The sequence below is a fragment of the Apis florea genome, unplaced genomic scaffold, assembly GCF_048593485.1.
Source record: "Apis florea isolate Af1SG1 unplaced genomic scaffold, ASM4859348v1 contig_2350_pilon, whole genome shotgun sequence".
Lineage (NCBI taxonomy): Eukaryota > Metazoa > Arthropoda > Insecta > Hymenoptera > Apidae > Apis > Apis florea.
This window is the reverse complement of record NW_028256565.1, coordinates 4,303,043-4,315,135: the sequence shown is the minus strand read 5'-3', so window position 1 is coordinate 4,315,135 and position 12,093 is coordinate 4,303,043. Positions and strand designations below refer to the sequence as shown.

Sequence of the window (12,093 nt, the reverse complement as noted above, 5' to 3'; positions counted from 1 at the left end):
GTAGTTTGTAAAATTTATTTTTAAATGAGATGATATATTTTATAATATCGCTGGATACAGCAAGAATTTTACATAATAGTGGGGATATGTTCAACAGAAGTATCATTCTTGGCTCAAGATGATATTAATCTCAGAGCTATTTCCACGCGAGATATATCCAGGTGAAGCACAGTGACTTTTAAATTTAATTAGATTCTTATTATTCAATTAGAAAAATACGGTAAGGACATCTACATCAAACTATTTATATATTACACTTGTTCACATTGACACATGTTACTTTTTATTTTTTTGACATCTTTCAATCACAAATTGTCGCACAATTTTCTATTTAAAGTTAGAAGAATTTCTCGAATATAATCTCTTTATTGAAATATTTTTCATATAATTAATATAAAATATATATTATTCAATCTACTGAATTTTTGTTTTATATCTATGTATTATAATTTGTATAAAAATATATTCTTATCGCAACATTATTTTTTTTTAAGAAGAGATTTTATTTTGAATATCTATTTATGAATGATTATAAATTATTTCTCAGTATTTTTAAAAAAAAAAATTGTTATAATTATAAAAATATTTTATCATCGTAAAATTTCTATCCTCTAATTTTTCTTATTATAATTTTTTTATATCTTTAATATGTTTTGAAATTATAATTATAATTGTTATTAAAATTTTTTTACAGTTTTATTTCTAAAATATATTGAAATTAAAAAAAAATTTTAATTAAATATCACAATAATTTTTCAAACATTACATTATAATAATTTATGATTACAGAAAAAATGACCACTGACAAGGAATATAAAATAATACCACTTCATAAAAGACCAGATTTAATTCCAGATTGTTGTACATTATTGAATTCTGAATGGCCAAGAAGTGAAACTGCACGGTATATTATAATTTTTAATTTAAAAAATTTCTACTTGAAAATGAAATAAGTTCTTATGTATAATAGGTTAAAATTTCTGAATGTATCATGTGATGAATTTCCTACATGTCTTATATTAGTTGACAAAGAAGATAGAGTACTTGGTCATTGTAAAATATCTTTAATACCTAGATTACGTCACAGTTGCTTTATACAATCAGGTAAATATAATTATAAAAAAAAATGAAATGAAAATATACATATTTTCAAAGCAAAATTTCTTATTTCATATGTTAGTAATAATTGACTACCAGTGTAGATCTCAGGGACTTGGATCTAAATTATTACGTGGAGCTGAAGAGCATGTAGCAAAAAAAGGAATTAAAAATGTATATTTAATAACTAAAGGTCAAGAAGTTTTTTACTTTAAAAATGGTTATAAAACCTGTGATCCATTTAAAGCATCAGGAATTAATGATGTTGTATATTCTAGTGCAGCATTTACTAAAGCAAAACTTAAGGAGAAAAGTACACAATGTTGTGGTCCACCACCACCTCCAATGCCAAACTTTCAAATGCCAAAGTTTTATGATTTAGGTGTTATAACACACAGAACACATATGGTAAAGAAATTATCATTACAATAGTAAAACAATGATGAACAATTTTCTTTTTACACATAAGATTTTTTATATATTCCATATGTATATTATTTATTTATTTATCTAGAAAATTATTTTTTTAATTGTTTTTAAATGTAGAAATTTAGTTTTTCATGCATACATCTCATTCATATATTACAAATCATAATTTACAATCATTCCAATAGATGTTTAAAGTCACAGATATTCTTTAAAAAATTAACAATTTCTTTTGTACAAATTAAAAATAATAAATTTCTAAATTTATTATTTATTTTTTTATATCTTTAAAAATAAACAAAATTTTATAAAATATTTTTAAATTTTTTATATATTACAAATGTATTTTTTGTTATGCAGTGTTAGCAATACCACATACTTTTTGATAATGTTCTGTTTGTTGAAGACTTTCAATAAGAAAAGCACCTAAATCATGTTTGGAAATAGCTCGACCTGGAGATTCATCATGCTTCACTATATATTTTGAATTTGGTACATCTGCAAATTCATAAAATATTAATTTTTTTGAAAAATATATAAATATACATATATATATTAATAATTTCTTAAAAAATTATAAATAATATAACATTTATTATAATAAATACCTGCAATATGAGGTGGTAATATTGCAATCCATTTTAATTGACTTTTTTTAAGAAGATCAAACATACGTTGGTGATCTGCATTTAAATCTTTAAATATATTAGGCACTGCTTCAGGTTTGTAAAATAAAAATGCTGTAAAAATAATAAAATGCTATTAAAAAACATATAAATTAGTTCTAATAGAAAAGTTAAAATTACAAATTACAAAAATTTACCAGATAAACAAACAGATATTACTTCTACATTGTGCATTTTCATAGCATCTATTATATTTTTCATACCAGTAGACAATATTGTAGTTGGACCTAAATAAAAATTTACAATGAAAATTGAACTTGTATTAAATCAAAAAATTTATATTATAATATTTTATATCAAAAAAAGATATTTACTTAAATCATTTCGTGTACCAAGCACAACAACCACTGCATCTGTATTAGATATTGCATTTGAAACTTGTTCTTTGTTAGTAACATCTCCAATAATTATTTCAATTTTATCTTTTAAATTCATTGGAACTTTGTTTTCATCTCTCACAAATACCTTTACATTTAATCCTAAATTTTTTACATGATTGATGAAAAAAAAAATAAAATTAATTTTATAAGATTTACACTTTTCAAATATTATAATTTATATTTTGTTAAGAAAACTTAAAAAAAAATTATTTGATTATTAATGTTTTTTATTAAGATCATTTTCTGTATATATATTGAACATTTCTGTAAATATATAACTTATTGAACATATATAAAAATACACACAATTAAATAAATGTACATATTTAATAATATTCATTAAATTTCATTCATATTATATTTTAAATAATTAAAATTATTTTTTGGCACACATTAATGAAATAAAAAATAAATAACATTTTACCCTTATTTACAGCACTATTTAAAGCACATAATCCTGTATTTCCCGTAGCTCCAAATATCACTATTCGATTCATGGCGATACAATTGCTACAGTAAATTCGCTATTTCTACTACGTAAAATTATAATCACTACATAAAGGTGCTATGTCATACATATAGAATTTAAAATTTTAATCTTAAGAAATTTTAAATCAAGATAATACCCATTTTTATCAGAAATTTTTATCTCACGGATATGTAATATATATATAAATACATGTACGTATAAATACACATATAATAAATAAAATCACCTATGAATTTCAATCCATATAATTTTAAATCGCGGATATCCATATATTTCTATTAGAAACCTATTATACAGCATATCACTTATATCACTATATATCATTAATATATACTTTTTTATATTCTATTTTTTATTTTCTTTTTTTTTCTAATAAGTTCTTTTTTCTTAGTTTTCTCATTTTTAAGAGTTTCTCATTTCGGAAAATTTACATATAAATTCATTTAGAATATTTATTAAACAATTATTTTTAAATATGAAATTGCTATTATATTTTTTCTTTCTTATATGCTATTGATATGTATAGTACCTATACTTATATTTTATATATATACTTAATAAACTTTTGCCTATAAGTTAGATAAAGAAAATGAAAAAGAATTTATATCAATGGCATTATTTCATGAATGAATGTTGTAAGCTTTAATTTGTTAATTATTTATTTTACTATTAAAAAAAGAAATATTCGTGATATCAATTTTTTTTATTTGCTTTTTTTATCTAACATGAAAACAAAATTTATTTTGCATTATATATATTTATATTTTATATATATATCATAAATCAAATTATATAAATTTTAATATATATTATTTTATTAATTTTATTTATATATATAAATTTTTATATGTTCTGTATATATTTTATTAAAATTTTTTATGTATTATGAGATAACATATTTATATGCGTGTATATATATATATATATATATATATATATATATATATATATATATATATTAAGACATGGATTTTTTAATTCTTAATATATATATGCGTATTTTAATATATGTTTTATGACTTAATTTAATGATTTGTTATCTTAATATTATGTATAAGGTATGTCAAATATATAAATTAAATAAAAATTTCTAAGATAATTTCATGCAACATTTTTTTTTGTAAAAACTTTTGTTACGGTTTTGTTAATGAATTATTAACGAAAAACATTAGCCAATTACGAAACGCATAAACTAGTTCGCAGTAATGTTATCAGCTGAACACGAACAAGTTTAAGTAATATGTATTGAAAAAATCTGTCGAATAAAAATGTTGTACGAAATTATATCAAGAATTTCCATATTTTTGTGACACTCTATATAGTGAAATTGATTTAAAAGAATTGATAAAAATAATTACATTTATAAATAATTATTAATAGTATTACGTATAATAATCTATTTAATAATAAATTTAATATTTCAATTAAAAAATTTTATAAATTTTTAATATAAATATAATTTATAATTAATATAAATATATTTTATATGTTGTTATTGCATTCATTTTTTTAATTGTAAAACAAATTCAATTATTTAAAATTTTTACATAAATATTTAGTTTTTAATCAATTAAATGATAATTTTAATAAATCCAACTTTATAATGAAATTTATTATATTTTATAAAATATGGTTTATTTAATATAACTTAGTAATATTATTAGTAATTATTAGTAATATTTTTTATATTTCATATCAAATGTTATTTGTTGTTATTTGTTAAAAACTATAATTTATATTAAAATTGAAAAAATATATATATATACTATATATATAATTATATATACAGTATAAGTATATAAGTATATAATTTTAAATAAAACTTCTATCTTTATATTATATTCTGTATATCTTTATATTATATCTTCACAGCACAATATTAATTCATTATTGATTAAATATCATATACAAAATTTTTATATTAATATTGTTAAAAAATTCTTTATTATGTAATAAAATATTAATTTTATGTTAGGCATAGTAGGATGGTGGCATGATTAAATCTTGCAATACTGTTAATTGTTCTTCTGTAAAATGTTGTGTGTATTCTTCCACATCTTTCCATCCATTATGAGTTCTTTTAAAATCATCCAAAGTTTTTTTAATTGTCATCTATAACTCACAAAAATTATATTATATAATAAGTTATTTTTATATTCACATTTTGAATTTATTAAATACTAACTGGTATAGGTTGTGGATCATTCATATGAGCACGAAGATGTTCAAAAATTGGAGGTACATATTTTGGTATATCATATGGATTAGCTTGTACAAATGCACACATTCCTATTATAGCTGCATGACGAATACGTAAAGCATCAGTTTTTAACTTCTTTTTTATTTCTTCTTTACAATTTAATCCTTCTTTTTTATATAATTTGGTTTTTGCTTTTTTCTTAAATTCATCCTAAAAAATTTATATACATACATATACAAATTAATTACTATAAATAAATATTATAAAATTTTAAGTTTACCAATAAACATTCTTGCTCAGGAATAAACATGCAATGTACTAATCCGCTAAGAACTTTACCAGCATTTTTTCTTACTTCAACTCGCTCATCTTCCAACAAGCGTAAAACAATATCTTTTATGAAACTAACCCATGCTGGATTACTTAAAAGTGTACACATGTTATAGAATACCCAAGCCTGAAGGAATTCCAAACAAGCAGATCTTGTCCACCAAGATATATGCTTAGACATTTTTTCTATTGCTTCTAAAGCTATTGACATATTACATGGTAATGTAAATGCTTGTGCATATACTGTTAAAGCAGATGTACACGATTTTCTTAATTCTTCATCTATTTCACAATTTTCCATTTGATATATAATTGGAAATATTTGATATAATTCTGGTGGTAAACCATACCATGCACAATTCATATTTACAATCCATTTACAAATTGTCTTAAGTAATCTAATTGCTCTTTCTCTTTCTTCTTCATTTATTTCTACTTTTTTAAAATCATTTAATTCAACAATAGATATCTGTGAAGATGAATTTTTTATTTCTTTGTTGAATTTTGTTGCATTTTCATCTATAAGAGGTTGTAATTTTGGCACTATTTTATTTATGAAATCTTGTATCTGTGATACTGACTGATTGTTTGAAGTTTTTAAATTTGTGAACACTGTTACTAAAATAGAACTCAATCGTTCTCTCATATTTTCAAATGGATTTGCTAATAATCTATCTTCTATTCGTTTCAACAAACGTTGTAATAATTCCAACACGCGCCATGGCTGTTTAGCAAGAGCTGTTTGCAAAATAAACAAACGACCCGATTCGATAAAAGATGATTCTGATTCACTAACACAAATTTCTTCCATCAAACATTCTAATAACCAATGTTGCCTATTTGGATCTCTATGTTGCTGAGCTGTAGAAAAACAAAGAACCCAGTCTGCAAGTGTTTCTGGTGTCATATTAATTAAGACAAGTTTTATAATTGGTAATAAAGAATCCCACATTTCACAAACCATATTAAATGGCCAATGTTTTGAACCCTTAATGATTCCTGCAACAATTTCGGCTGCACATCTTTGACTACTTTCTTGTTTATCTTTCACTAATTCGTGTAAATGCGGCAACAATTTTTTTAGAAATATTATCCCATGATTGCGAAAAAGACCTTTGAACAGACGATATTTATAATAACTAAATTTATCTTTGTCTTTTTTTGTTTCAAGACTATAAAATTTTATAAGTTTTTCGATATTTTGTGAATCATTAAAAAAGAAATCAATTTCTTTTTCATAATCTGTTAATTTTCGTACATTTGGATCTAAACATGGTTGTTGAGATGTTGGTGCATACATTTGAATTTTTTTTGGCCATGTGTAAAATCCTAAATATGCTTCATGAATAAATCTAGGTTCATCCCATTGTTCTGCAGACAAGGGACGAGTTTCGTAATTATATTGAAGCCAAGTATTATCTGATCTTTGCCCTAATATGCATTTCACAGATTGATTTTCTTTTTCTGATGATATTGGAGGATCAATAGTTATCTTGAAATTCAAAAATTTGAGTTTAAGTTATATCAAAGTTATTTATAAAATAGATTCTTTCAAAATACTTTACCTTTGGATGCTGTCTTTTTTGTTGTTGTAACATGCATATCACTATTCGAAGAGCAATATTTCTTTCATTTAATGAATCATGTATTAATGTTCCTAAAAAGTAACGAATTACTTTTGGTGGATACATTTGTTCTGGGTGAACCAAAAGTCGAATAAAATCTATTGCCATTAAACGATGCCGCCAATGTAAATTTTTTTCCAAAAGTGCATTTAACAAATCACTTATCAAAGCATTATAAGACGCTAAATTACATTCATTAAACGCTTGAGCAATTTTTAAACTTTCTATCGTTTCATCCTCTGTAGGTTGAGATAAAGTAGTTTGTGAATTAGTTTTCCATAAAGCAGTTGCAATTTCCAAACATGTATTTGGTATTTTAAATGTAATTGCAATTGTTGAAAATTGTTTACTTATAAATCTCGCAATATCTTCTTTCAAACGGATTATAGATAATTTTTCAGATGGTTTAGAAAGCACCATAGTTGTCCATAAATCTCTTAATATATTCCAATCATGTTTAGTAAATGTTTCTTGAGAATCAAGTAAAACATGCAAAGCTCCCTACATATAAAACGAAATATTAAAAACTTACTAAAGACTTAAGTTGTACACTATTTTTTTATTATTATCATTTTTACCTCATATGCATCATGGTCTGTTTCTGGATCCTTCCTTAATACATCAAGTAATTTTGGAATAATAATTCTACATGAAAATGGTAAGTAATGAAAAGCCTGGACAAGAACATTTTGAGCTTGCCATCGCACACCAGCATATCTACTGGTAGCCAATATAAATAGTTTTAACATTATCTCTTTATGAATTTCAGTTAAATTAAATATCTGTGAATGTGAACGCGTCACATGTTGAACTTCTGCACGTGCCAATACAAAAGATCCCATTATTCCTTTTTTTCTTACTAACATATCCTTCATCATTCTATGTGAGTTTTCTACATTTTTATTAACTTTAGAAAAACAAACAGTGCCTAATAAAAGGTAACCCCAAATCTAGAATAAAAATTTGAACACATATATTTAATATTTGTTACTAATTTATTTTTCGAATATTATATTTAAATAAATACCTTTATTAAAACAAATAAACTTTTTGTATCGCCTTCTGTATTTTTAAGTATCACATTTTGTAGTTTACTTGCAAGAGTTCCAATATAACATTTAACATTACTACCATCAGGCATTAATATTTCATGTTTCATACCAAGTGTTGGTCTGAAAGGTAGCCACTTTAAAGATGATTTTACTAAATTTAATGGTTTTCCTTCACACGTTGGTAAAACAGAATCACAACCTTCAATAATGCTATGTACAATATTTAAACTGGTTAACAATTCTTCCCTAAAATCATATTTATAATCATATAATAATTTTTCTTTATGAATTTATAAATGTTATAGAAATAATTAATAATTAACCTTGTTAATGTGGTCCAATCATTACAATATTTTTCTAATTTATTTGTTTCGGGAATTAGATATTTTATAAATATTTGATTTATGGCAGCTATTTCTTCTTTACCAGGTATATACCATTTAACTTTTAAAGCATTAATATCCAAAATTTGACCCCAATATCTTATTTTCTCAGTAGATGTGAAATGATATGGTATCATGTTAGATAATGAATGAAGAATTGTTTTTAATAATATACAACCTAAATTATTTCCTTCTCTTGATTTTAAGATCACTACACGATCAAGAATTGTTATGAGTGTATCTATATAATGTAGTAAATTATTTCCTGTAGTATGAACAATTGCAGATAAAAGCAACATTGCATGTAAGAGACGATCATCCAAGTGTTCATCCTTAATAATATCATTACTTTCTCCAGTAATATCTAGAATAGTTTGTGAAAGTATTGGTAATAAAGTACGCACAGTCTCTTTGCCATTAACTCGAGCAAATACTCGACATAAACCAGCTGCTAATTGTCCAGCAACTTCAATTTCAAGTATACGTTCAGTTATAAATGTGCATAGTTTATCTAAAGCTTTTTTAAATATTTCATCATTAATCTGCATTAAAAGAACCATACACACATTATATAATACATGTTCTGTAACCTTTTCTAATTTACTTTTTTCACCACCAGTAGAATTTTCTAATCTAACCAATTCTAAAGAACTGTGATCTATAAAAGAAAATATCTTATCTAAAAATTGTAAAACAAAATCTTCAAATCCAGAAGCTGTTTCGTAATCCATTCTGCCTTCTTCATCTTCTTTATCTATTGATGTGATTGATTTAGAAGTATTTACAATAGGTATAAGACAGGCATACACTGAAATAAGACGAAAGGCAAGAAAGCATTTTTCTGGATTGCTTGGATCAATACTAGATAAAAGTAAAGATAATAATGGTAAAATATGTCTTGGTCCTTCTGGATAGGTATAATCTATAACAAAAAAATTCATAATTTAAATACAAAATAAATACAAAATAATGAATATATCAATATTTTTATGTATAATAAATAAAGTTTAATTCACACCTTTATTTACATTTTTAGATCCTTCTGCCATTGGCCTAGCTATAGCATCCATACAACTTAATGTAGCAATTAATTTATATGATTCTGTTGTGAGAGAATCTAATGTAGAAGATACTCTATCCAAAACATACGGAATAACCAAATTGGGTCTCATAGTAGCAAGATATTGTAATGCTTGAGAAGCATCATTAACACTTAATTTATTAAACATGGCTACCATTGTTACTGGCATCATACTTTTAACAAATGCATTAACATCATTATCAGTTAATTTATATTCTTCAGGTATAGGAGTTTCCCAAGTCCGTTTAGCATACCTTTCTCTATAAGTAAAATATTATATAAATTTGTAAATACTGTTTAAAATTAATTTGAAACACTGACTAATTCTCACTTATGTAAACGTGTAATAAAATAAGATGAAAGCTTCAGAAGAATATCTTTTAACATTCCCAACCAGCAACCATTATTAGCAGGATGAAAATATGTTTCTATTGTCTTGAGAAATTTATCAAGATATGTTTGAGCACTTGAACCATTTCCCTAGAGATATTATATACAAGTAATATCTTATTTAAAAATATCCTTAAATAAGTAATAAAATCTTACCAGAACTGCTACTATCCATGATGCTATGAAATATGCATCTATTTCATGATGTTTATATCTTTGTATTTTATTATACGATACTGGTAATTTTAAACATCGTATAAATCTAGTAAACATTAATGGAATATAAGGTTCCCAATTAATATATCCAATATTATGATTAGCTAATGCTGCCATTAACTCCATCATTTTACTTTCCCAAGTTAGTGAATTGTGACAAATTTCCCATAATGTCATAAATTCTTCAAACCACAATTTATATCCAATTGAATGATGTTTTGGAGATAATTGTACTGGTAAAAACCACCGTAATAATTGTATACTTTTAGACATTGTTAAAACATCAACAAGACATAAAGTTGGTCTCAATTCATCTAATATTTCCTGTGTTGCACTCAACTATTATGATGAATTAATTTTTATTCTTTTGTTAATTTATGTAAAAAAATAATTCACTTACTGGAAAATAAACCTTTGCACAAATAATAAGTGACTCCATTGCATTTTCATAAAAAGAACAAAAATGATACATATCAAGACGATTTTCTTTCGTTTTCATTATACAGAGAATCATTTTATAAAGGGGTTGCCATGGCAGTTCCAGTTCATCAGGAGATATTAATTTTTTTTTTCTAGCAATATTAAAATAATGTAAAATCTCTTTCTTATAATAAATGATATAATTATATATATATATATATATTGTTATTACGTAATATATATAATAATTAAATTAACTTACTTTAATAATAAAAGTAATGCAAGAAGACATTTAAATGTAGAAGGTGTAGGTATTTCTGAAAGTGTAACCAGTTCATATAATAACTTTATAAGTAAGATATGATCTTCTTTGCTAAAATGTAATCCATATATGTTTAGGTAACTAAAAAAAAATATTTATAAATTCAAATTACAAATGTATTTTTGTAAATTAGATAATACAATCTATTTATATTAAATTAAAATATAATTATCATTTTTATTTAAATGAAATAATAAAAGAATATATACTTACTGGCATAATTTATTAACCCATACAAAACAGCCTGGCCATGTTTCATTAAACATAACAGCTCGTGCTAAATTTGACTTAATTTCGGCTAATAAAGTTTTTGATTCTATTTCTAAATCATCTACATAAGGCAACAATTTATTGTATATAAATTTTTTAAAATGAACATCTTCTATACTTTTGTAAATACAAATATGTGCGAGATCCTTGTTCATTATTACTTAAAGTATTATTATTACAAGCACAAAAAATAGAAATAGATGTAGTCTATGAAAGAGCACACGTTACAATGCAAAATCATCTATATTATTGAATCAGTAACAACTTGCTTATTCTGCTTCGATTTTATCGAGTCATGTTTTACATCTAAGGGGCCATATTTGATATACATATAAGAAGCATGAAAGAAAATTACTATAAAGTTAGAGAAATGTCGACTTTTCAATACATTGATAATCATATGCTTATTAGATTATCGATATTAAAATATAGTTTAAAAAATATATCATAGTTTTCAAATATACAATTAAATAAATAAAAAATTATATTTATTTTTATAGGAAATATAGTTTCTTAATTTTTATATATTCACAATTTTGTACAATAATATAAAAATTATATAGAGTTTTTTTCAAAATATAGTTTTTTAATTATTAATTATATTAATAAATTATTGTTGAATTTAAACTTAAAATAAAATTTAAATACAAAAAAATAAAAAAAATCAATATTTATTATTTATGATATTCTATTATAATCAGAGATACATAAAAAATAATTTCAC

The 12,093-nt window shown here is 23.3% G+C and overlaps 3 protein-coding genes across 6 annotated transcripts; 1 reads left to right on the top strand and 2 right to left on the bottom strand.

The window, feature by feature from the left end:
• Nucleotides 1–97: 97 nt before the first annotated feature.
• Nucleotides 98–2,461, top strand: Naa80 (N-alpha-acetyltransferase 80). Of its 4 annotated transcripts, none has more exons than XM_086904733.1 (5): nt 98–220; nt 790–904; nt 971–1,104; nt 1,181–1,291; nt 1,382–2,461. In XM_086904733.1, exons 2-5 carry the CDS (start codon nt 795–797, stop codon nt 1,528–1,530), a joined length of 504 nt encoding a protein of 167 aa, XP_086760859.1. In that variant the 5' UTR covers nt 98–220; nt 790–794; the 3' UTR covers nt 1,531–2,461. The 4 variants fall into 4 exon arrangements, with proteins under 4 accessions (XP_086760859.1, XP_012345972.1, XP_031774331.1 ...); XM_086904734.1 differs by lacking the exon at nt 98–220 and adding an exon at nt 243–336; XM_012490518.3 differs by having other exon boundaries at nt 1,181–2,461.
• Nucleotides 1,549–4,565, bottom strand: LOC105736343 (flavin reductase (NADPH)). Its single transcript, XM_012490519.3, has 5 exons — nt 3,015–4,565; nt 2,525–2,689; nt 2,348–2,437; nt 2,133–2,264; nt 1,549–2,022 (listed from the first exon to the last, which is right to left on the bottom strand). Exons 1-5 carry the CDS (start codon nt 3,085–3,087, stop codon nt 1,877–1,879), a joined length of 606 nt encoding a protein of 201 aa, XP_012345973.1. The 5' UTR covers nt 3,088–4,565; the 3' UTR covers nt 1,549–1,876.
• A 345-nt stretch (nt 4,566–4,910) lies between these two features.
• LOC100863661 (proteasome activator complex subunit 4A) lies at nt 4,911–11,708 on the bottom strand. The gene is made up of 13 exons (XM_086904727.1): nt 11,313–11,708; nt 11,040–11,180; nt 10,758–10,929; nt 10,298–10,696; nt 10,083–10,231; nt 9,689–10,011; nt 8,611–9,592; nt 8,263–8,533; nt 7,814–8,185; nt 7,176–7,736; nt 5,561–7,102; nt 5,266–5,490; nt 4,911–5,192 (listed from the first exon to the last, which is right to left on the bottom strand). Exons 1-13 carry the CDS (start codon nt 11,522–11,524, stop codon nt 5,052–5,054), a joined length of 5,490 nt encoding a protein of 1,829 aa, XP_086760853.1. The 5' UTR covers nt 11,525–11,708; the 3' UTR covers nt 4,911–5,051.
• Between the last annotated feature and the right edge of the window lie 385 nt (nt 11,709–12,093).